Genomic DNA, 27,887 nt, shown 5'->3' with positions numbered 1-27,887 from the left:
AGGCTTTTCATTCTGATGTTTCAATATCTTTAGTCTTCAAAACTCCATATCATAGCTTTCAAGAAGGGGCTTTACGGAGGATACATAGATCACTGTATACGACTACATCTGCTAGTACTGATGGCAGATATTTTCAACATAAAATATTCTACTTGGTGCGATTGACTGATACATCCAGCTCCATTGCAAATGATTCCCAATTGTCATCTGGTGTTTCCATGACTAAGGACATCTGAAGGATGTGTATTTACATATTCCATACCTATTATATCCATTTGTATTTCGTTAACACATCTACGGAATCTGAAACTTAGTTCTTGGGAAGGCTTCGAGCATAATTCATGATGTACTTTTGCAGACTTCTAGCTCTTGTAAAATTCATGACTACCAAAATACTAAGCCACATGAGAAAAACAATAAAACATATTAACTCTGTATACAAAATCAGAATGAATAACCTTTTACGACATAAAAGATTATGTTGAAATAGTACTTCAATTCATTATAGTTATATTTTATATTGCTCCATAATGAGACCTAGCAAAGGCTTTTCTCAGAATATGATAAAGCTATCATTATACGTTTTCACAGGAATTATGTATTAAATCCAACACTAGGTAAGATATAAAAAAAAAAAAAAAGATGTGCAAACGGAAGCCCAAAACTAGGGTTCCATCAGGTACTTTAGCTTGTTTTACTTATACTTGCAGCTTTTCATTACAGAATTTCTTGAAAGTTACAAGTGAGTTATCACCATATCTTTTTGTACTTATTCGATCATCTGCATTGCACATCATATTTAAGCTAGCTTCAACTTTGTAAATCCTAATCTGAGATGGACTGTTTTGACTATGTCCATCTTATTATGCTCAAAATGTGCACTCGTCCAATGAGGATGAGATGCAGTGAAGAATTTCAAGGCTCTTTCAGTGTTATTTCTGCTATCGTATTGATTTTGATAAAATGATGATTTGAACTTCAAATTTTAATCTCATCATTGAGAATAGTCTCCATTGGAATAATTTTTTCTTTTGCAAATATTTCAGAGCTCTCTGTAAATTTGAATTTTATGGCACGTGTTTCCTTTTTAAGGGATTGACATATTCTAGCTACCCAAGTATCTGGTCATACAAATTTATTAAATTTAACAAACACAAGCTCTGGTATCTTGTTTCTGTTTCTGAAGCTAAAGTAAGAAAAAATCTTTGTTAAGTTTAATGAAAATATCTTTGTTAAGTTTAATGCTGATGGTAGGTATTAATTCCTCTATTCTTCCTAATCAGTTCTGAGTATTATGCCACTGTTATTTACCTGGATAAATAGGTGAATTTTATGGTATGTGTTTCCTTTTTAAGGGATCGACATATTCTAGCTGCCCAAGTATCTGGTCATACAAATTTATTAAATTTAACAAACACAAGCTCTGGTATCTTGTTTCTGTTTCTGAAGCTAAAGTAAGAAAAAATCCTTGTTAAGTTTAATGAAAAAATCTTTGTTAAGTTTAATGCTGATGGGAGGGATTAATTCCTCTATTCTTCCTAATCAGTTCTGATAATTATAAAATTCTGGAGAATCTCTTCTTATTCAGATTTAAGCTTACCTTTTCAAATCCATACCTGATATTTATAATTTAATTAGTATTGAACTCTCCAGTTTTCTAAAATTTCTGCGCAACACAATATACCAATTTTATATCCAAGTTAAGCAGATGAATAAAATTGAATGGCTTCTTTTCCTTACATTTCTGTGCAATGTGAAATCATCTAAATACCACAATGCTGGCTATCAAAGGAAACTATGGAGATCGTCTACCCAGTTAACTCCATTTTGGTTGAATTGTTTCCTGTAGCTATTATATTAATTTTGTATTTCTTCTTTAGATGAGCAGTGAGCTTATTATTTCTTCCTGCTTGGGACCATGCATTTTCATTTGCACTACGAATGTTTTTGTTAGTAATAAGAAAACATTATTATTTGAAAGAACAGATATGGAGATCTAATTGTAGTGTCACCTTGTCTAAGCGTGCAAAGATATCTATTAATTGTTGAGCTAGAAGAAATGTATTTGTAATTAATTTTAGTATTTGTTATGATACTGCCCTTTTCTAACATAGAGTTGAAACTTTTCTCACCTGATGCTTGCTAGGTAAAATCATCAGGAAAGGGTATACAAGACCACAAAGAGAATGCACAATGGGTTGCCTCTGGACAATGTACGCATGTTCCCTAACAAATTTGCACTTTGTTATTTTTATTTCATACATATTTTGTGTTACAAGTGTACTAGAAGAGTGGTTTCAGTCAATCCATGAGTCAATGAAGGATATAAAAAGTCATTATTGTTAGAAGACTAGATAATTGCAATAATATTTAACTTAGCTAGAATGTTTCACTGATAACAAATTCTGTCATTTCTCAGGGAAATTAGATACTTCATTCAAGCTCTTCCATGGATGGTCACTTTGTGGTCGAGAACAGTCTAGACACAATCTACCAATGAAGAGAAGAGTAGGAACATATTCTTCTGCAGTTCCCGAAGGAGAGGCATCAGGCATTAGATTAAAATCAGAACATGAACTACAAGGTCATTTAGAAAACCCTTTCAAAGAACATATACTTTCTTCTGAGAGTGGGACGCTACACCAGAACCAAAATATTAATGGAAAAGCTGGTTTTGTTTCATTTTATGGAGTTACTCACCAGCATTTGGAGGAAGAAACTTCTCGATTAACATTATCGAAAAGACGGCAGTCCCTAATTTGGCTTTTGGGTCCAATGTTTTTAGTAGCAACTGTTGTATTTCCACCGTTCTTTCTTCGAAAGGTTTTTGAAGCTCTCTTTGAGGACTCCCTGCTGACAGGTACTTCGTTGTTCTTAACCACAAATTTGATATTTCTTAACAGATATGTGTTTTGAGCATTGGCATTAGGGAACCAGTGAGCTGCTTATATCATCTATCGTTAAGATGCTAAAAGTGTAATGTGGTGCGTTTAACCAGTTGAAGCTAAGACTAAGACATTTTGAAAAGATATAAGCTCTGCTAATTACTGAGGGGAAATGTAAGGCCACTGTAAAAAGAACTATAAGTCTTGATACACAGCACATTATAGCAAGGCTGGTTTATTAGACATAATTCATCTGCAAGAAGTTTCGTGTGAAGCTTAGTTTTACAAGAGAGGAAAGGAATTCATGAACTAATCCTGGTATAAGGGATTATAGTTACTGATATTCATTTTAAAAGGAATAAAGAACTGCCCTTATCAAGGATGATAAGTAGGCACAAGAAATTCTTGTACATGATTCTCTACCTTTATAAGCCTAGAAATTTTCTCTTATTCTTAGCCAAGAATCATCAAATCACTATCTTGAACTTTGTAGATATTCAAAATCTTACTTATATCTGATGAACAGACAGAATTGGGGTAGTTGTTGTGCAGTAATCTGTTGAATTTAATTTCAATCTAAAAGACACTTGATTGGTTAGCACTCTACCTTCTGTATCACAAAAGCAAAGATGGATATAAGGAATGTCAATATAAATAAAAATATGGATGTAAATAGAATGTTGGCAGGAATCTATATAAGAAAAGCATTTCAAATACAAAACGAAAACTTACATTGAGTAGAGATTATAGAAAGTGTCAAAAGCATCATGTTCTCTTATAGGAGAACAAAGTGAAATGGATCTAGATCAGACTAGTTTCACTTAAAAGCTATGGGTATTGTACAAGATCGAAACATGTGTAGTCTCTAATAAACTTATAAAAGAATCAACTTCAGACCAGCCTTGGATAATGCTAATCTTGGTAATGGCAATTACTAGAAGGAATTTTTTGTCTAATGTTTCCTTTTTTCAATGCCCTTTCTCATCTTCTTTCTCCCTTACTTGGCACAAGTTGCATTCTCCAAGGCCCTCTTCTTTTGAGTCTTGCTCAGTTACTAGCTTACCCTTCTTCTTAGAAGATATTCCAATATGTTTTTTTAAAATCTTTTTTCTTCCATTTTTCTCTAGACTTGACATTTATTGATAACCACTAGTGCTTCTTTTTAGGCCTTTGTTCTCTTGGAGGTTGCTTATTGCACATCTTTGTGGTCTCATCATGTAGCTTACTATCTTAAGTGCAACAGAGGAACAATGGTTTGATTCTATTAGATAACTCATCTTTGAATTGAGCCTCCTTTCTTTGTAGCCAATCCAACCGATGCTGGATGATTTAGGAGTCTAGTCAGAACGTTGACCTTTGTGAATGGAAAACCATTTGCTCAATTCAAAGTCCCTTTGATATTTCTTGGAGTAACTGTCCACGCTAGCTTCATCTAGTATGTCCAATTACCATCATCAAACATGTTACTCTTGTAATATGTCAACTCCATCTAATATGCCAAATTACCATCATCAAGTTGGGGTGGTGTTTTGGGCCTTTTCTATTTTAGCCTTTGTATTCTTATCTGTTTGCTGGCTATGTATTGGTCCCATAGGCTGCTTGGCCTTGTCGACATTATTCAAAACATTCATTCAGTCAAGATATAGTTCATCATTATTTGGATTATCACCTTACTAAATTTGTCTTATTGTCATTTTGTTCACAGGATATAGAATCTCCTTAAGTGTTGATGTCCAGTCTAGCCATGTGAAGATGTGGCACTCAGCATCCATATTGCAACCCTAGCAGCAAGATTATTTATTGACACTATATTGGATGTTTATATTCACCTTGATTTTGCAATATTTAACCCTTTAAGGATTTATTTATATCCTTGTTGTCATTTTGCAACCTAGTTGTCCTTTTCATGCAAGCACCATTAATGTGTATCTTTTTCCTTGTAATATAAAATCAAGAACGTTTAATCCTAGATACCAAAACATAAACCAAGTGCTCCAACTTTAAAAAGTGGGAGGCTCCCAAATGCTCCAAATTCCTCCCTCCTTCAATTTACCCTCTATGGATCAAGGCAAGAAAAAGATGTCCTTAGTACCCAACTCAACATCATCATCATCTCCCTCAATCTCCTATGTTGGTGGGATGGAAAGGGCATCCCCTATGATTGGGCATGCAAGGGTCACAAATCTAGGACAATGTACTTAAGGATCTAATGTCCCCACGATTGTCAAAAGTTTTGAGATGTTTCTCAATCATCCAAAGGATGGTTAGATATTTCCCAAGAAGTAGTGATTTTTTAAATTAAAAATGATATTGTAGAAAGGGCAAGTATTTGATTGCGTAGGGCTGTAGATGGAAAGTTAACTTTCAAATGACTGCACACAACTGTCAAAAGGAAGTGTAGAATTTTTGAATGATTACATGAAACAGTAGAATGAAAGTCTGATGACATTTCACATTTCTCACTCTTCATCAATGGGTAATTGTGGGACTACGTTCAACTATGGAAAGAAAATTTACAATTGCTGATTGACTATACATAACTATGGAATGAAAATGTACCTTATTGATTGATTGACAACTTTTAGATGCTACCATTTTCATTGATAATCAATCCTGTGATTGCATACAAATGTGGAAGAGCAAACAATTATAAAATGAAAGCATATAGTTGAAGAATGAGCAAAATTTTGATTTTATTGTAATATCTACAACAAGATATTTTCCCCAAATTTTGTAAAATATATTTCAGGAATATAAATAAAAAATCTCATGTAAAAGACTTCAAAATATCAAACAAAATACCAGAACCTACGCGGATAAAATATACCCAGAAGTATTATTGCACTTTAATTTTCAGCAATACAATAAAATAATCAAATCTTAAATACACGAGTAGTAGTCTGTTTGACAAACTAGAAAAGATCTTGTTGCACAATGTGAACACTCTATCCACCACAAAGGTCGATTTGGGTTTCCATCCAATCCACGGAGAAAGACTCAAGGTTTTTGTCCTTAGGTTTCCGAATAGAATGCTGTTAGAGATCTTAGATATCCTAAGGACCATGGACAAGTATTTCATACCACATATTTATTGAGAGTCCAACATGGCTACTAACTTTGTGTCTAACATGGCAATGAAGCTTAACAAAAAGACAATTTGGCAGGGTGATGTGGATCTCCCTATGGAGGTCATGTTGAGTACTAATAATGAATTAATAAATGGAAAGGAGGGCTTTATTTTCAATGATGACGATGGTACCCAGATTTGATGGTTTTATGATTATGATGTGGCTGCGGGAGTGTAAGGATAGGTGTGGTTATGATTTCGCCTTTTCGTTGCACCTTTTTTGGGTGATTTTGAGTGCCCTGACTTGTATTATTCACTATCAGTTTGTTTTTTGCACAAAAGATTTCTATTTTTGGGTGAGTATCTTTGGTGAGTGAGTTGCTGAAAAGAGATATGGGTGGGCAATGCAAGAGAAGGGAGCCTCCAAACTGTGCCAAGTGGGGAAGATGGACCAAGGTGTGGGATATTCTGCAAAATGGGGGCTTGACTCCTTTCATGGACAGATTGCACAATGATAAGCCTGAAGTCACAAATTTGTTCTTGAGGAGTTTGGTATGAAGGAACTTTAAATGCGGGTGGTCGAAGCATTACCATCACAAAGGACCTCATCTCCAAAGTGACGCGCATTCCCATTGTGGGGAAAAAGTTCTTTAGGGGCAAGAAAATCTCGGATGCTACTATTGAAGATTTTTCGAAGGAGCCAGGAGAACGTTAAGCCCTAATAAAGGAAGGTAAAACTTTTTAGCATCCTAAGTGCATTAAAAAGCTTTAAAGATTTGTTCTGCGTGCCATCATGTATTATGTTACCTTGGATGGTCAGTTCACCTATGTTTTCTCCCACCACTTTGTTCTTCTGAACCACTTTAGGCATGGTATTAACATCTCTATTCCTTTCTACTTGTATACTTCTTTGAATTCCAATACTAATGGAATTAGGGAAAAAGTGGTTACCAATCCGCCCTTGTACAATGGCCTCATGTGATTGATTTATGAGTATATTAAGGTCCATTCTATTGGGAAATCCATTGAGGAGAAGGGTGTTTTGGAGGAAGAAGATGAGGAATCTGGGTCTATGCAAGATTTCTTGGATATTGAAGATAGTGAGGGCATGTATTCAAAGGATCTAGAGGTTACGAACACTAAACGTATGGAGAAGTGTTCTTCCAAAGCCCGTGTGAGTTTTGTTAGGAAAGAGATCAAGGGTTCCTCGTTTAAAAGACATACGAATATGGTTATATCATCTGATGAGGAGTACAACGAGGAAGACGATGATATGGAGATTGACAATGAGGGGACAAGTAGCAAGAAGTAGGGAAATTCTGCCAGGAAAAACAAGAAGCAAAAAAAGAGTAAGGCTCAGCGCAGTGAGGGGAAGAATAGGGCCTTTGATTCTCCTCTAAAGTTTGTCCAGGAGCATTATAGGGACAATCCCCCTAGTAGAGAGGATAATTTGTCTTTCAAGGATTCTCCTTTGAAGACCCCTTAGGAACCCGCTATGGATAGCCATGTTCACTTCCTTGTTAGAGGCACTCCCCCTAGGGTGAGAAAGATTGTTTAGAGAAGTCTTGACATTAACACTATGTGGTTAGGTACTGCTAGGGAAAAGATTGATTTGATGGTTAGGGGTGAGGAGTCTGGTGAGATTGATATTAGGGAGCTGATTGATCCGTCTATGTTGATTCTTAGTGATTCTAACAAAGAGCCTAATATGGATATTTTGAATAATGCTAGGAATAGTCTCTTGGATAACTTTAAATCCATCAAATGGCTTTATCATGAAATCAATGACATTGGTGGTAGGATGACAACCTTGGAGGGGAAAATCAACAATCAAAAGGATTCTGAGAGTATTGACAGGGAATGTCTGAATATGGGATCCTTGATTGACATGGTGACCTTTTATAGGATGGAGGCTTAAGTTCTGGAGTTGGATAACAAGGTTTCCAACATTGAGAACACTCTGAAAAGTATTGCTGATCAGAGTTTTAAAATCCTGAAATCCTCCAATAAGCACCTTAAGATCCTCATCAGCACGCTGGAGAGCTCGGCAGGGGACAAGGCCATTATCAAAGTCTCTGATGATCAAGAGGGTTCCCTGGATGGCTAGGATGGGCTAGGTAAAAGAACTAGGGCCAGTACTAGAAAAATGGCCTCTTCTACTGCTACGAAGATCAAGCAAATAAAAAAGGCCATTGAGAAATTGGATCAACTGGAGTTATAGGTTGCAACGCTTCTCAAGAATATGGGATAGTTGTCCTGTCCGGTCCAGTGTTGCTTTGTGTTTGTTTCTCGGTTTCGGGTCTTTTGGGTCTATATGTCTGGTGTTGTCCTTTTGTTGATGGCCTTTTGTCAAGTGGTTGGCCTTGTTCTTTTTTGTTATGTTTTATCCTATGGGTTTTAATGGAGTAAATTTGTAGCTCTTTTGTACAGGGTTTCAGGTCCCCTTCAAAACTTGTTTTAATCAAAAACATGTATGATAAGCGCATTGGAAAAGTCTCAATGAGTTGCTCTAAGTTGAATATTGAAATGCCAAAAGTGCAGACTTCTTCATGTGGGTTCCCAAAACTACAGGTTGGAGATCCAAGAGCTTGCCAATTCTCTAACAAGATTCCACAATTAGTTTTGGCCAACAGATAGGAATGACCTTGATTCCTCTGCACTTTAGACTTTGCTACACCTAGGCGGGTAGACCTTCACTTTGAACCTGATCACCTTGCTCAAAGCTTTTATATAGCAAATTTAAATCTGCGAGTTCTCCGGTTGGCAAAATCCTTGAACTCAATCAAAATAATGTTGAATGGTGAATGTTTTGTATAATAATTGAGTTGATGCTTGTAAGGAGGAGATATATAAATCACTGACTTCAATTATAAATCCAATAATTGTACTTCAATGACTTCAAAAGACTCTAAGTTGCACGGGTACCTCCCCCCCCCGTCCAAACCACGAATTGGTTCGAAATTCGAGTCCGGTTCGAACTTGGTTCGACCTGGGTTCATTTTTATAGGCCTGGTTCGATCTGGTTTGAACCAGGGTTTGAACCCGGGAGAACCACATATAAAATTTTGAACCAAGGTCGAACCCTCGGCTATTGACGTCAACTTGACTGATTTATTTGCAATTTTGGATAATTTTTTGGCATCCATGTAACCTAAGGTGTTATTAATTGGTTTTGTGTCCTCTCATTGTCATCTGATGTTTCTAAAATATAAATATATATCAGCCAAGGAACAAGAGAATTGTTTGACATTGTATGATCTATTGCTGTGGCATCAAGTTTCATATGTAGCATTAATGATTAATGATCGCCATAATAAGAAATGAACCAACAAAGTAGAGCTAATAAAGTCTGAATCATGTGAGAGTGATTTGTAACACTCTCACAAATAAAATCAGACAGCAGACTTAAACAAGTAAATGCAATAGAACAGAACCTCACTTTTCACCTAGACTACTAATAGTTTCCAAATACAGGAAATAGAATATTAATCTTGTTGATTGTAAGTTTGTAACAGACTACTTCAGTGGAGATCTGAAATGATAGATGCAAAATCAGTACTCCATAATCTCCAATGTTTATAATGTTATTATCATAATGTAAACAAATTTCTTTATCTTTTTTTACTAATGGCTCTCAGAATGGTCAGTGTTCAGAACAATATGTCCTACTTTTTGTCAATTACTGACATGCCTCTGCCGAGACCAGTCCATTATCACAAGTTGCTTCTGATTTCTGATAATTCCACCATCTTGATTTGAGTACAAATAATTTATATTGAATCATAAACTCTTTGTCAACGCATCTCAAATTTTTCAATTCAAGCACCTAATAAACTGAAGTTACATCTTCAATACAACATCAATAATCCCTTTGAAAGGAGTGTAACCCTTTATCTATTTTGAGGTTATTTTGCCTTGAAGGAGAGCGCATATGTTATTGTTTATGCTGTTTCAAAGTTTTTGTTGTTCAAATGTGTTTATGCTACTATGCTACATTCTAATTCTATCTCATGCTTCGTAAAGATATATATATATATATATATAATTTTTACATGTTTTTGTACTAACGAACCCAAACGAACCCAAACCCCTTTCCAAAATTTTGTTGAACCAGCGAACTGGTTCTCGAACCGCGAACTTGGAGCTGAACCCGAACCCGAACCAGCAACTTAGCTGAAAAGATTAGTGCCTTTGCTTATTCGGGCAACAGAGTCAACCGCAATGAAGATTATTACAATCAACTTTATGAGACAATACTTATTTAGAATATCATCAATTATGCCTATACTCGAAATGCAAAAGATAATTCTTGTATGCAATACAATTATAGTCTAAAATGAATTTAAATTTCTTTGGTAGAAAGCCCAATTAGATAGAGAATGCGGGAAACACCTATAGATTTCACGCCTGTCCCTGATAATCAGTCAAAGAATGGGGAAAAATCCAATCATAAGCTTTGTCAGGAATAAGTTAATAATCGTTTTATTAAATCACAAAGGACAAATCAAAATTATAGTTGATTCTCTCCCTTGAATAAAATAAAAAGACAGCTTTCTCATCACTAAAATATAATGTATATAAATTTATATCAAAGTCATGCTTTAATATTTTACATTTCTCTTTGCATGTTTTTTATTTTATCTCCTTATATCTTCTTTGGAATGTGTTTTGTTATGTCTTCTTGGTTCCATGCCCCTCTTTTTATATCTCTTCAACCATATGACCTTTGGTAAAAGTCACACCTCTTATAAACGTTGAACATCTTAACTAAAATAATAATTTTTTTAAAAATCATACTGTAGTTTGAATCGCACCCTTTAATCATTTATCTTCATAAGCATAGTCATTAGGCTCCACAAATATATTATTACTGCGCTATTTGTCTTGCACCTTTTAATATCCTGGACGACACCTGTAAATGGAATTCAATGATTATTATTTCATTTGCACCGTCAAGTTCATTGAATAAAATCGATCAAACTCCAATTTTTATCCTCACTGCTATTGCACAAGTGTGATCATGGTCTCTGTTACAATCATACCTGTTCTTTGTCCATATTGGATATATACTCTGCCATGTTTGTATTTTCCAGTTCATAACATTTGTGAGTAACTCTTCCTCATCAAACGCTGGAGATAATATTTGTGCGCTGTCACAAATTATGCTGCTGCTTGACTTGTGTATATAATAATATTTCATTATTATCATTGTTCCTTTTGCCATGCATGGATAGGTTTCTTCCATCATTGTAGTCTAATCTTTTCAAATGCCAAGTTGACTTTTCATTTGCCGACTGGATATGCTGTTGACCTTCCTTGTACTTCAATTGTTTTAATATATATGAATTCAAACTTTCAAACCTCTGGGAAACACTTCCCTTTGATAACTTTGCTCCATACACAAATTGTTGGTCGTATTCATATCGAACCTAGAGTTTGGAAGATTACGGTGAGAGTGAGAACATGTCTTAACATTGCATCTGCAGGCTATCAAATTCTTATCCCCTCTTTAATCCATCGATCATTTCCCAAATATATCAAGCTGGTGTATACATTTATACATAGATATCATACTCATGGAGATTATGATGGAAATTATCAACCCTGTTCTTGTCTTTGTCTTAATCTTCCAAATGGGAGTTGCTTTATGCAAGTGTATGGTGCTGCTATCTTATGAGGATTTATTCACTCTTTGTCCAGTAATGTCATCGTGCCTCTGTGTATTGTTGTTCATACTATCATTGCTTTTTCTGTGTGTTTGTATATATGTTTCAAAGACAAATCTTCATCGCTAACTTGTGTTTTGTTTAGCTGCTCTAATTTGAACTCATTTTTTTTTTCATTTGTGTTCACTGACTTCTGAATATTCCTCATAAAGTAATTTGTATTGTTGTTTCTCACTCACATAAATACGCCTTGTTCATATCACTCAGCATATTCTATTTGATTATACCTACATGTCAATCTTTTCATAACCACTCTGTCTGGTACTCTTTTCATCATCACAATTGCAGCCTAGTATATACACACAAAGTGCCTTGTATCCATGAATGGCTTTGCTTTATCCAATAATGTAATAGCATCCATACTTCCAAATCAAGATGCATTTGTAGATGCGTTAGTGATTATAATCTACTCATATAATCTTCTGAAGCTCATCTTGCATCCCTGCTCCAATGTGCTTCAAAATATGCATTCAAGATTTGTACTTTTATATCTCTGCACTTAGTCTACCTTGAATTATAATGCACTGATATCAATGACTTTTTCCATCGTAAATCTTCAACATTACTTCACAAATGGAGGCTCTAATTTTTGCAAAAATTTGGGCTCCATCACTGACTTACTATACACAGTAACCTGAAAGCCTCACTAAATCACTCTGGTTGGCTTGAAACTGAAAGCGCCTATGCCAAAACTCTCACTAATCCTTGTACAGTCCTGGTTAGTCCACTGGACCATAGTGAAAAGGGATAACAAAGCATTAGGAAATATTGACCCAAAAAGGGGGACATTACAGTCCTCCCTAATCTATATTTGCATGCTGTGACCAAAATGCCTGGATCCCATGTCAACCTCAAGGAAGCTACTCCACCAAGTCGTTGTGCTACTTTGATACAAAAAATAATTCCAGAATTGTGAAGCCACTCATTAATACGCCACAACAATGATGCATCAAGCATACTAATACTGGGATCTTAAACTATCATGCTGTCTCGACCATCAAATATGAGGAGATAGAAATATCTCAAGGAGCTATCCACACTTGACAACTTTCCATCTGTTAGTGATCTCCTGTGGAAATGTATAAGTAAATCATAATAACCGCCCATCCTAAACTGTTGATTTAGGAATCAAACTGATCATTAATCTGAAATGTCTCTGAGTTCATAGGTGTCATGTGTAAGGAAGGGGCTGAGAATCCATCGCCTAAGATCAAAATATAACTTCTATCAATCCTTAATCAAGATCTGTTCAGCTGTTGAACCATAAAACCCATCCAACTCATATTTAAGTTTTTATCTGAACCGAAGTATAAGTTGATCAAAGAATGAGTTACAATACTAACTTTGGAAATCAATCAATCATGTGACTAAATTTTTTCAGTAGAAACTATAGCTAGGTCCCAAATCTTGCAATCAATCCCATCCTTGTCATAGAAATCAGAAAGATCTTCCTCATCCAACTCAAAAAGCGGATTATTAAATGTCCAATGAGCATCCACCTCAAACAACAAATTGTCAACCAACTGAATGTTATCCACTTCATATTGAAGTTCTGGTGGTTCCAAAAGTTTGTACTGGATCTCTTGGGGCAGCTATCCAAATCGTAAGTTTGCTAAATTTCATCAAGTTCCTTGATCACCTCCCTTAAAAACTTAGTCCTTTCCTTGTTCTCCTGTTCCCTGAATTGATTAGTAACCAAAATCTGCTTTTTCTCTTTTTGAAGGGCAACCCAAGTATTATCCAATGTCTCCTGAGCAACAGTAAGCTCCCTATCGAGCTTATTAATCTCAGACTCTTTTTTCGTCAGTTAATCAACACATATTTCAACAACCTTTGAAATGTATCCTTGTCTAAAAGTAGACATAAATGGTCTGATTTTAAAGATTTGAAGACTACTTTGACCACCTGTAGATTAGCAAGATAAGAATCACCTCCTATACCACTTTGTCCTTATCTCCTATGAGCCTTCTTGTAGAGATATTCAATGACCCTGTGAGTGTCTTCATGATGTACTGATGCTGCACCCACTCTATCATCACTAACTTTCAGATGATTCTTGAAAGAATCATTGTCATTTTGCAATGCAGTTTCTAGTTGGTCATCCAAAACTCCATCATCCTCAAATTTTGTCTTTGATTGGTTCTCGAAATCACTACCATGTATAAGTGAGTTGCTGTTATAAAGAACACAATTCATCACTCCTTACAAGGGTGTCATCATCATAGGCCTCAAACTCCTTGTTGATTGATTTGTATGCAAGGACAAGGTTGCTGTTATGCCATCATTTTCAATCAATTTCTCATGATGTGAAGTTTCATAAACTTCTTTGGAAATGTCTTAAGATTCCCTTAGTTACAGGATTTGTGCCCTAGAGGCTGGAGTTGTCCGGATTTATTTTATTTTTTATTTCTTAAAATTTTAAATTTTTTTTTTACAGTTTTTTTTCTGATTATTTCCTTATAATCATTATGGATTTGATCCATAGATTCATAGTAGAATCATAGATTCATACCAGAAATGATTTAGAATCATATATTCATACTTTGAAATGATTTAGTTTTAGAATTATGTATATTTTTCTCATTTTTTAGTATATATAATGCATATATATATTTAAATATACGTAAATATACACGAATCCTCCACAAATCATAATTGGGAAAAAATAAATCATGAATCCACGGATTCAATTCATGTGCCCAAGTCAGATTCATTTCATGAATCGGTAACTAAGGAGATTCCAACACCCTCACATTGAGTAAGACTGTCCTCAACAAAATATGCGTCAATTACAACCTCTAAGTCACCGATGTAAAGATTTGTATAAACCATCTTTGAACAATATCTAAGTCCATTCCACTACCAATATTTGTGTTATTTTCTGAGGGCAAATCTGTGAAATTCCCATCTTCTCCATTGTTGGTTTGAATCTATCTGGCTTCCCTGTCCCCTCTCGACAAACATTATGAGCTGTCCAACTTTGCTGGCAAGTGAAACAAATCTGCTCTCTTCTCATTTTTATCTTAATCATTTCCGAGGTTCCTACAACCTGTAAGCCTATTAGCTCATTTTTACTCGTGTGCTCCTTGAACTTTTCAATTTTATGCTCAACCAATCTTTTGGAGAATTCATATGCAACAAGTGATACAACATGTTCCTTCTTTCAAATTGTAAAGTTTCTGCAAATTCTGCTATAAATCAAACTGATGTAATGCCTTTCTTAGTGCTGAAGATGGTCTTGAATATACAGATTTGTATATGAAGTGTTACTCGGAGTATAATAATTATTCTGAAAATGTTTTATTATTATCCCTGCTATAAATTGCATAAGGCAGTAATATAGAGGAACAGACTTAATTGTATTTTGTTTGTTCTCTATCCTCGTTCTTACCTCATACTTATATAGCACCCAAGAGGCATGTCCTTACAAAGGACATGACTCTTTCTAGGTCGGCCCTTATGTATAAACTAATGATAATATTCCAAGATCGACGTCTCTCAGAGTTCATAATTAGTTAGTAATTATACTGACAACTATGCAAAATGGAACAATATTAAATGCTCCCAAGGAAGCCCCCGATTAGGTTAATCATTAAAGGTTATTAAAGAGGCAAATCCTATTAAGGACATTCATGCTTTACTAGATCTGTGCGATCTGTAGTTCAGATCAGTTATGATATCAGAGTTATAGAATTAACACAAATGACTGACATATGTGATCTATTTGCATATAGCATCATTTTCATCAAGGATTAAGGACATCACGGTGTGCATGCAAGCCCTCACATTGTCTGGATGATGCTTCCAGATTTCTACCAAGAAGCATTGAAACATGTGAAGAATCAAATCATTACACTCAAGGTCAATCATAATGGTAAATGATCTGACCTTTGTCATAATTTCTAAGATCTTAACCCGCTTATTAAAGGGAGGGCCTTTGTCATAATGTAACCCCTGAGAGCGTTTCACAATCAGCTGTAAAACTTTCCTAATCACATCATCATTAAAGGGTGCTATAGGAGTTGTTACCCGTGTGATCTTACTGAGACATGCAGCCACTGCAAGCCTAACATCTCTATGTGGATGCTGCATAAACTTCTGCTGAATCAAAACGAGCATTGAAGGCTGGAAGATCCAATTAAGAAGCTTCCAATCTGCCTGGTCTATTTTGGACAAGTATGTTTCTATGTCTTCCAACTTGAAAACAACACTATCTAGAGATTTAATGGACTCCAATTGTAAGCCAATCATATACTGTGATATCCTCATTTTAAGATAGAATTTTAATAATAATTAGAGAATAATATGTTACTAAATAAATAATAAAGTTATATTAAAACTAAGACTAAAATATAAAACAAGGAAATAATAATTATTTAATCTATATTATTAATAAAATAATATTTAGTGTGATATTTTAAATAATTAAAAAATAATAAAATTTCAATGAGTAAAGAAAGAAATTAAATTAAATACAAGAGACAATATTGTAGAAAGTATGTTAACTTTCTAAATAGAACTTAATAATAAATAAAATAAACACAAATAAGTAAGTAAATAATATAACATAAAATAGTATAAGTTAACTAAATCTAATGAAAAGTTAAGAGATGTATAACAAATATACATGACTCCTAAAAATTAAGATATAAAAGGGAGGAGAGTTTATTTTAGAGAGTAGAAAAAATGAAGAGAAGAGGGGAGGAGTTCAGAAAGGAAAAATGGAAGAGGAAAGTAATATGAAGAAAATAAGGAAGTGACTTTCTGAAAAGGTATCAATGATATAGAAAGGATGCGAATCTTTGAAAGGGTCATAATTATGAACTCTTGTGACTCTTCAAAAATTTTTGATTATAAAGTATTGGGACATTTCCAAAGGATTTTAGTTATGAAGTGTTGTGATTTTTCGAAAGGATTATAACTATGAAGTGTTGTGACTTTTCAAAGGATTTGTATTATGAAAGGTTGTGACTCTTGGAAAAGAGAAAATGAAAAAATATATTTTTTCCTTTCTTTATAATTAGAAAATGAAGAATTTTGGAAAGTAAATATAGAGTTGAGATAATCTAGAAGGAATAATTCATTGAAGGGCCGACTAACGATAGAGCCACATGGACCAAGAAAAGAAGGTGAGAAAGGTATGTTTATGGATTATGTTTATTTAATTATGTTTATGACTTTATTTATATTAATGAATCTATTGAAGAGAAATGTAGTACATGTGTTAAGATAGTCTCTTAGGTTTTTGAAGGATAATGGCTAATTAATCGAGGATCGTTCTGAGGAACTCAGAGGATTATGAAGCCCGAATTGAAAGGTAGTTTCAGGGATGAAGGCCAAATAATCGAAGGCCGTTCCTCATGAACATAGGGATCCTCCTAGAGGGTTAGGAAGCTAGATTAAGGGATCCTCAAAGATATGTAGAAATAGTAACATTCCTAGATATCAATCATTAGAATTGAATTCAATAGATTTAGATTATGTTGCTAATAATTACAATAGGTAAACATGTCCTAAGGAGTGGGGACATTACATATACAGCCAATTGCCTACTTCCTATTAGTTCTGCAAGTCCCGTAGCTGAAAGACGTTGAATTTATCATTAAATTCTGGTGAGAAAAGATTGCTTTTCAGATTTTCTATTATCTTAATTTGTCACTGGATATTTGCAGACTGAGACTTGCACTAACACAATTTCTTTCTACTACTCTATTAACATTTTGACAAACAGTTTGATTTTCTGTTATAGAAGGATAGTGCCTCATTTCATGTACAGGGATAACATGGTCATGCCATTGCTAGGAATGAACTGCAGAAATTTTAGGTGCTAGACAACAGGTACAAAATCAACAGTGCAAAGATTTTATTCTTACACCTCCAATATTTGTATCAATAGTCTTAATAGACATACAACATCTATCCTGATGCAATATTTGAGCAGTAAGAAAGACTCATATATTTAGTAATTTGTTCACCTTTTTGTTCTGGATAATATCAGCACTATGCTTGTATAAAAAATGGCTTTGTTACGTGTGAATCAACTTAAATGAAGCTCCAAATAAAGGTAGCAGCCATGAAAAAATCTTCCCAACCTTAAAACAGCACTTTTTCTCTAATATTCCTTACAATTATATTCAAATTTTACTTTTACTGAACTTTCCAATGATTTTGTATTCAGCCATTTTGTCAAATGGATGGCTAGTTGGATATTATGACAGACAGTTTGTCAGAGAACAATTCGGTGAACAGTTTCATATTTGCATTCAATCATTATGCCAACTTTGAGTTTGCTAAGCATGATAATATATGTATTTGTGCAAGAAACTTGCAGCCTAATTGAGACAATCTCTGAATTGGTATATTGCCCAGCCTCTTTGTGTATCAATGAATTTTCTTTCTTGGTTGGAACATACACAAGCTTCTGTCATTACATCGGAATTTGTGAATGAAATTGAGAGTAATATTAGTATGGTAGCATCAACCTCTCTTCCATGAAGGAAATGAATCCAACAATGTACAGTTTGCACTCCTTCTGGTCCAAGAACCTGTTGGAACTACTATATACTCATGTTCACATGCACCAAGTATGCACAGATGCCTTGTTAATTAGTTTGCAGTCCTGGGTGTATGTGGTTGTTGGGGATGCACACCATAGTTGCCCAGCCACTATGTTCTAGACCTAATCAGCATATGCACCATCCACCTGAATCTGCTTCTGTGGCTTCCTACGGTTACATCCAACACATGAATCAAATTGATCTTGCCCATAATTTATACCACATAGTGTATATATATATTTTTCGTGTTGGATGAATTTTCCTAGCTCTTTGCTGATCTCATGGGTCTGTAGAAAGATTGCCAAACTGTAGATATCATGTGTAGCAATGCCCAGGAATTCCAGATTAAATTTGTGCATGCTCTAAAACCATTTACACTGCGTTGTGTATGCCCATCAGTGATCCAATCTACAAGAAGGTGAGCGAACTCCAACCAATGGAAGTTTTGGTCTCCAAGAGTATTTCACCCAAAAGTATATGTTTTGTGTAGTTTTGCTGTCGAAATTTTAAATTTCAACTATAGACTTTCTTCCATATGCTTCTGAAAATGAAAGACATGATAATTGCCATCAACAGCCCCAAACTATAGTCTTCAGATTATTTAATGACTCCGCATGACAATACTTTACTATATCTTTCACAAATGTAATCCAACCAATCACAAGGCTTGATAATCTTTACCATTTGGATAATTTTGCCTAGTTTGAAATTATGAATTCACAACAACAATATAATATTTCACATTAAATTATCAACACCAATCTTTTAACATCCGGTAATTGGAAATAAACTGACCTCATAATATGAGGTGGGATTTTTAGAGACTTAGTCTCCTGGAGGACCTCTCCAATAATTATAAACACTAATGTATGCCAATTATTCAATTATTTTTCCATTAGCAACATTTTAAAATGGACCCCCTTCTCAATTATCTTGATCGCACTCACCAAAGGTCTGGAAAGTATATTTTTATTTAGACACTTTCTTGAACATTTAATGTCTCCTTATTTCCTTGATGATACTCCTTCAAGCTGTGGCTTCATGAGATTATTTGTTTTGCTTGTCATCTGTTACAATCAGGTTGACCAATAATCCTATAAAGAGACAACCCACGGTGCTACGACAAAAGTGATTTTCCAATCATTGTTTGAGTATCATATATTATATTGTGGGAATATTACTATGCTTGCCTCAAAAGGAAAAGGTATGAAATTCATCAAGAAAAAATTTCGTCTATTTCTCACATTAGGCATAAGTATCTCAATTTTGCAAATTTTTATTTATATTTCCAAATTTGTCTCAAACAAAGTCCATAGAATATTGCTCTTTTAAATGCTTAGAGTCTCTCAAGAAAATGGATTCTAATAAAATCCGTTGTAGTGGGCCAACATCTCTTGTTGGATTCATGATATGGTTTAACAACCTCTTATGTCTTTTATAAGTCTAGTGGTTGTATTGAGCATTGATAGGTTGGTCTTTTAGTGCAATGACAACCCTAGCAGTTAACAAGTGGTATTAGAGCTTGGTCATAAGTTTGAATCCTTGTAGGTTGTAGCAACGTTGGGAGGGGGATTGTTGGCAGTGGCCAATGTCCCTCGTAGGATTTGCCACATGATTTAACAACATCCAATGTCTTCTATAAGTCTAGTGGTTGTATTAGACATTAACTAGTTGATCTTTTGGTGCAAGGACAACCCTAGTGGTTAACAAAACCTTCTATAAATTTGTCTCTGATATAGCTTTACAATATCACCATAATATCCCCAAATGGATATTCTCCCTAAATTTCCTCAAATATACTTCTGAAGTACAAACAAAAAATCTTATGCAAAAGATTTTAGAATAACGAGCAAAATACCATAAAATACTCAGAAATGTTATTGCACTTTAATATTCAGCAATACAATAACATAATCCAATCTTAATACTAAAGTTACAGTTAGATTGGAAAACTTGTAGCACAATGTGAACTCCATTGCAAATCCACCATAAACGATGAACTAGGTTTCCATCCAATCCATTGATAAAGCTTGAAGGTTTTCGTCCTCAGATTTCTAAATAGAAAGTTGATAGCTTCCCAAATTTCTCCAGGAGAAATTAAAATTCCAGACATAATCCAAGCATGCTGAAATGAATAAAGGTTTCTTATTTTAATGCCCAGCGCAGTGACTTCAATTTCTCGTGCTTGTCTCTTCATCTTTTATTGTTTTATTTTAAATGTCCTTTTTCCACTTAGGAGAATAAATGGTCCTTTAAAATTTGAAGTGACATATTGATACGTGCCTTAATTTAATAATCACTTCATTAGATAACAATTGAATCATTTGGCATTGAAATTATTAACCAATCAAACTCGGAACAACATGTGCGATAGCTTGTTGGAAAGGCCTTGATGAGCTTCTCCAAATCCAGTACTGAAATTCCAAAAATGTGGAGCCTTATGGACTTACTATAAATAGAAAAAGTTGTCACTTTATTAAATAACTATTGAATCTTTTGACATTAAAATAAATAACCAATCGAACTTGAAACATGTGTGATAGCGCGTTTGAAAAGTCTCAATGAGCTTTTCTAAGTCCAATACTGAAATGCCAAAAATGCAGAACCTGCTGACTAACTATAAATGGTAACTTGACAAGCCTGCTAAATCACATTGATTGTCTTGAAACTGAAATGCCTAGGCCAAAACTCACATTGATCCTTGTAAAATCATGGTTAGCCCATGAAACCATGGTGAAAAAGGCTGACGAAGCGTTAGGTAATAGTGACCCAAAATAAGGGGACATTACATGCATAGAGTTGTAAAGTGAAATCATTAATGTCTCATTTATATGGTGTTACTACATGTTCATTTATGGTTTAGTATCCTTTGGGCCTCCTTTTTATAATGAAAACATTGATCAATGAATATATTGTTACATTTCTGCTATACAAGAATCAATGAGCATGATACATTGTATTTGGACTTGTTGGACCTTTTGCTTTGACTTTCATTTGTAGGTTGCATTAAAGTAATTTTGTAATATGTAGTAAAGTGGTAATGTACGTAACTTTCTTATAATCAGTAGGTTTTAGCAGTTTTCTGTTCTTTAAGTTGTTTAGTTTTTGTTTTAACTTTCTATTCTCTCTTTAGTTCTTGTTCATTTCCATTATAGAAAGATCTTGTAATTGCATATTTAAGAAGTACCCCCGTTGACATGCAAGATTGTTGTATTGTTAACTTGCATCATTTAGTTTTAATCAAGTATCGACCAAGGGCGTGTACAAGGCTGTCTGCTATAAGGATCCGGGTAGTACTGATGGTTTGGCACACGACTTTAAATTCAAAAAGGAATTGATCAGGATCTTCATAAGTTTTTCCTTGAAAATTAGGTAATTTAGTTTGTGAATGTTTTTCATAGGTGGTTCATCTTGCCCTCTGTTGATGTTTATAGGATATTGAAAAGTTCTGTCTGGCGGACCGTCATTTACTAGATTTGCATTTTGATCTCCCATTTCTTCTTCGTCACTGTTTTCTTGCTCGCTTTGATTTTCTGATCAATTTCTGTGTCATGTTATAAATTGTTTTCCTCTTCCTGATTATGATCAATATAATGTCCAATAGGAAGGTATCTTCCAAATCGATCCCCAACTTGTTTGTTTCTTCTCATCAAATATGGGAATTACAATCCTTACAAACACTTGAAGTTATTGTGAATCTATGACTCCAAAAACCGTATCCCCAGCAACAACAGTAAAAATGATGTGCAAGATTGTTGTATTGTCAACTTGCATCATTTAGTTTTAATCAAATATCAACCAAGGGCGTGCACAATGCTATCTGCTATAAGGATCCTGGCAATAGTGATGGGTTGTTGGTGGGTTTTGCACTGTAAATGGTGCCCAACTTGGGAATTTGACTCCTCCCAGAACCACAAGGAGCTAAATTAACTATCTAGTTCTAACTCTGATTGAAACACTTAAAGACTGTAATCTTTCTGACAATGCATAGATTCATCTATTGGAAATCTTATGATTTTACAGAACATTCCAAATGAAGTGCTGTAAATTCAAATACTGAAAACAAACATCTAATTTAAAGAATTTAAATGAACAACTTCAACTTTTGAATGGAAAACAAACATTAACCAAAGATTATCTCTGCAAGCTTAACAATCCAAATCGCACAACTCAAATTCTTGTAATTAGAGAATTAATTATGAATGACTAGAACAAGTATTCTGAGTTTGTATGAATGAAACAGTGCTGAAATGAAATAACTGCATAAGAACAAGGATCACCTCCTTCAGCAAAAGACACAGGTTCCCAAAAGTAGTGATCAACTTTGAAATGAACAACTCCTGATTGTGTTAAAGTTAACTTGCAGAAAATAACAATGTAATTCAGCTCCACAATGTAGAACCAAACAAATCTAAAAACTAAACTAAGAAAACTATTTAAAAATAACATTCTAATTCCAATAAACATCTTCCTATCTACCAATGAACTAACTCTATTACAATCCAATCGACTGAATATATAGCCAACTAGTTATTCAGAATTCAAAAACTAAGAGTCCTATTCCCTCCATCGGAATAATGCTTAGTTAAAACAAGATGGGTTCTGTGCATGAACTAAAAAATATCAACAAGATAATAATGGAATTGGTGCCAAGTGTTCATTCATTAATCCCCACATTCCATGACTCATCAATCAGCAGAGGAGCACTCGGTGCCAACTGAGCTTCAAACATGCTTCACGTGCCACATCAAAAATCAGGCATTCAATACCTACACTTGAATTGATCCAACTAATGCATTTGGTGGTCTTCAAGAAGAATTTGACAATCACTTCCTCAAAGATACATAAATTGTCCACATTTAAAGCATTTATCACATTCTTACAAGTAATTCATCGTTAAAAAATAAAGCATTAATAATCATGTACATATAATCTGCTAAATCATTGATATAATTATCTATGATGGTCATGAAATAAACCAAAAATATATTTACATGTATGAAAATATAATAACTATAAGTCTTAAAAGTATTCTTTGGGCAATAATTATCATTTGAAAGAGTATTTTTTTTTATGACCATCACCCCTCCTCTGTTTTTATTAAATAACAACCAATCAATTATCATTTCATAGTATCAGGAAGAGATTGGTTTTTGGTGTATTTTTCCAATAAAATTTGTGGTTTAAACTTTAATTACCTAGGGATTTCCTCGTCGAGAAAATTTCTTGGAGTTTTTTGCCTGATTTTTGTAAACAAAAATCATGGGGTTTGTTGGGCAGATTCTTTAATAGAATACAATTAGTGTTTTTTCTGAACATTTTGTGAGGAAATTTTCAAAAGATTTTTTTCTCGATTTTTTAAGTAAAATTAAAGGTTTCAATTTTGACAACTTGTTAAAAAAAATCTTGGTTTTCACAGATTTTGTTATTGTTTTTTCACTGGTAAGATGGAGTTTTTAAAGATCTGCAAGGGTTATTTGTTCTTGTGACCAAGGGTTGCTAGTTTTTATGATCTTAGGGGTTTTGCATGTATTTTTTTTCAAAACTCATGGCATGTTTTTGCATGATTTGTTTCCCGAAAAGCATGGATGATTTCATAATCTTAGAATGGGGTTTTTAATCCTGACTGCATATGCAAGTGAGATAAGCTCTTGCATATGCAACTTGGATAATTTAGACAGAAGTAGAAGGATCAGCAATAAAATAAAAAAAGATGCAAATCTAAAAAAAGAAATGAAAGACTTGCATTCATTTACATGAATGCAAATATATACAAGAAAAATGCCCTAAAATTGCACAAGAAAACTTTACCTTTTTTGGGAAAACACGAGAAGTTCTTCCAAGAACCTTTGTGAAAATCTGAAAACAAATCTAAATGATTTTCAGATTTAGAGAAAGATCTTCAAAGATGAGTTATATAAGAAAAGATATTGACATCTCCTTGAGAAATGAATGCTTATTCAAGTCAAGATTGAATGCTTGACAAATGTTCATGATAGAGAACAAAATGCAAAGTTTTAGCAACAAGATTGAAAGATTGAAATCTACAATTCAAATGGAGTTGCAATGATAAGCAAGCACACCCAAAAGCGACACCTAGGGCTGAACAATTTTGGCAATGAAGAACAAGCTGAAAATGAAGTTCAAGCATGCAAACAATAACACTTGTATTTGCTCCCTCATATCCCGTTTTGTGACAAATATATGTCCTAGACAGTCTGTTAGATGTAAAACACAGGTATTTCAATGGCATGTAAAGAAGGCCAAAGTTGTTGTCCATCATTGTAAGGAAGAAACACAACTCTTGGATTTATAAAATGAGCTTCTGAAGGCTTTTCACATATGATTTAATGCATTTGAAGTCATACAATCACTCCATAAATCCCTGTCCTTAGATTGTTTACTCAAAACACAAATATGAAAGGAGATAAAATGTGTCTTTCAAACTCATTTACATGTAGTCAACACATGACCTGTTTTCGGAATAGGAATACATATGTTTTAGGATTTTAAAATATATGAAATCTTTCTTAAAATCGACACCATGCTTTAGAAGAGAAAAATATGACTTTGATTAGTCATTTGCATATGCATTTTAGCCAAAAATTGCCACCATGCCTTTGAATTGACTAATAACAGGCTATAGGAAAAGTTTTACATATATTGGAGTTGCATCCCAAAACATATTCAACGAGGAACAAAAATTGCCAGCAATAACTAATGACGTGCTGTTTTGAGCAAAATGCATGTGTTTGAAACTTTATTCTAAATACATGTAAAATGTATTTAAAATTGCCCCTTTATGATTCTGAGTTAAAATCATCAATGGTGGTGTTTTAAAATAAACTTGCATGTCCAAAAATAAAACATGTCATTGTGTAATATTAATAAAAAACTCTATTGTATTGCATGGGTCTCTCATTTTTCATATTTACATGTAATTATAGTTTTAATGCCGAGATATGTAATGGAACTCAAGAAGTCCACCTTTACATTATAAACTCATTAAAAATTAATTGAAATCTCACATATTTCGATGTGAAATTTTAAAATGGAGTTTTAAATCCATCTTACATGTAAATGACACTTTTTTATGCTATGCAATTGTCAACAAAAAACCCCCTATTGAGAGATTAAAGAACAAGGATATGCAGTCAGGCTGAAAACCCCACCTACAAAATGCTTAGTTCTTTAATAACTTTTGATAGACAACTCTAATTAAGGCCTAAGCTTACAATGAGTAGAATCAAAAATACTAAAATCCTAGGGCAAAAGCATAGCTAAAAAGAAAACACAAAACCAAGAAACACGAAGGAAAGACTTAAAGGTTGCCAAAAATCAAGTGCCTGCAGTCAGAGAAAAAACTCATTCTGACAAGCAATAAGGTGATTAACTTGACAGAAACCTTTCAAAACAATGTTCAAAAGACATGAAACTTAGGTCAATTTAAAGGATACCAAATTGCTCACATGACACATCTTTCAGAACACCGAAACTCAGAGGGAACACTTACAAATCGATGAGATTATTTTTGTATGATTGCCTCAAAATTAAGGACAACACAATGTAACTGCCCATTTTGAATCTGTATAGCCAAACAACTCTGGATCCTTACACCTACTATAAAAAATGCTAAAAGTTGAAGCACGCTCGACATATCGTAGCATATGCTTTGCTGCAACCCAATGATCAAGTCTAGTGGCAGTGAGACAAATGAGGTTGCACACTAGTTGCTTGAATGATGTTTGATTCACCGTAGGTGAATCAGAGTTGGTTGGCAACTTTAACTCTTTCTCTGTAGGTGTCAAGGCAGGTTTACAATATTTCACCCAAAACTTGTCAAGCAGGCTTTTGGCATGCTTATAGTGAAATAAAAACACTGGCATTCGTTTGCCAAATGAGATAAATGAGGTTGCACACTAGTTGCTTGAATGATGTTTGATTCACCATAGGTGAATCAGAGTTGGTTGGCAACTTTAACTCTTTCTCCATAGGTGTCAAGGCAGGTTTACAATATTTCACCCAAAACTTGTCAAGCAGGCTTTTGGCATACTTATAGTGAAATAAAAACACTGGCATTCGTTTGCCAAACCTCACACCTAAGTAGTACTGGAGAAGCCCCAAATTTATGATTTCAATGTCCTGACATGTTTTTATTTGTTTTTGATGCAAGGAAGCATATTACACTTTTTCAAGAACTCCCAAATCCATTATAGAGTTCAATTACCAACACAATCTCTTCAACATGATAGAGGCATTAACACATGTGAAATAAACTCTATTCTGGTCATGAAAATACAGTCATAAACAATCTCACTGTGCATATTGTAGAATAGGTAATTATATATCATTTCTCCAATTTATAGCAAGATCCAACGATGCAATAAAAAGTTATGATTGTTTTCCAAAACTGGTCACCATGAATCAGAGTTTTGGGCAGTTACAAACTTTTTCACGAAAACTTTGATAACTTCCTCAATAGTGCATCAAATCATCTCAAACTAAAAGAAATGGAAAGCTTATTCAATGTACTAAACTACCATTATAGAAATACACTTGTTTCCAGGCTGTACATGGCCGTAGAAGACCTGAAAACAAGAAGAAAAACTTTCAAGACAACAAAACAATAGATTTAAACAGTGAAAATATGATATCAAAATGCTTCCAATGCTTTCCAATCTTTCTCCAACTTTACATCATGCCTATGAACAACCATTACAAGGTTTTAATAGCCTTTACAACCTCATGTGGAAGTTATAACTATGCAACTTCCTCTTATGACCGTCCAACTTCCCATTTTGTGTTTTCACAACTTTTGAAAAGTTGCATTTTACAACTTCTACAATATTTGACTCAAATGACTTTTCAACTTTACAAGAACATTCCAAACATATTAGAATGGAATAATAATGTCCTTTATCACCATTTTACCACTTAATGGTTATTTTATACAAATTTTATCAAATAACCAATTCAAGACCATAATAAGAGAAAATTAAATACTTTGTTGGTGTCCCTGCACTAGTTTTCTGCATTTAATTGTGTTGAGCTACCAATAATGATCAACTCACCAACATAGACAACAAGAATTTGATCACTAGAGTGTTTGACATAAATTAGTGTTAGAGGGATTGTGTTGAAAACCATGATTAACTATGCATGATCAATCTCAATGTTCAAAGCTCGAGGAGCCTGCTTCAGGCCATAGAGTGCTTTCAGTAGTCTGCAGACTTGACTGATGTTCTTCATGAGTAACCTTGAAACCAAAAGTTTGCATTGGTATAGACTTCTTCCTGCAACTCATTGTTGGGGAATGCACTCTTGACATCCATTTGGTGGACTTCCCATCCACATTGGGCCGCAATAGCTAGAAGACAACAAATTATGCTCATTTTGGCAGTAGGAGCAAAAGTCTCCTCATAGTCAATGCCCTCTCGTTCTGCAAATCCACAAGCTACTAGCCCTGTATGCATCCAAAGTACCATCAATATGATACTTAACCTTGTAAACTGATTTGTATTTGATAGGCTTCTTCCTAGGAGGAAGATTGGTAATGACCCAAGTGTTATTATTCTGAAGACTATGGTATTTAGCTTCTATAGCCTTTTCTCGCCTAGGGAATTCCTTCAACCTTTGGATATGTTTGAGGCTC

General features: G+C 34.3%; 1 protein-coding gene across 1 annotated transcript in view; it reads left to right on the top strand.

The window, feature by feature from the left end:
- LOC149552248 (uncharacterized) overlaps positions 1-27,887 on the top strand; it is a 180,679-nt gene that overhangs the window by 71,176 nt on the left and 81,616 nt on the right. The window contains exons 2-3 of the mRNA XM_089787771.1: positions 2,147-2,213; positions 2,420-2,860. Coding sequence (XP_089643897.1) covers positions 2,147-2,213; positions 2,420-2,860 — 508 coding nt within the window. The remainder of the gene's footprint in view (positions 1-2,146; positions 2,214-2,419; positions 2,861-27,887) is intronic.

This window comes from Cupressus sempervirens, chromosome 6 (genome assembly GCF_028749045.1).
Source record: "Cupressus sempervirens isolate cs-2001-9-10 chromosome 6, ASM2874904v1, whole genome shotgun sequence".
Classification (NCBI taxonomy): Eukaryota; Viridiplantae; Streptophyta; class Pinopsida; order Cupressales; family Cupressaceae; genus Cupressus; species Cupressus sempervirens.
Note: the sequence above shows the minus strand (reverse complement) of the source record. Positions and strands in the feature narration are given on the sequence as shown.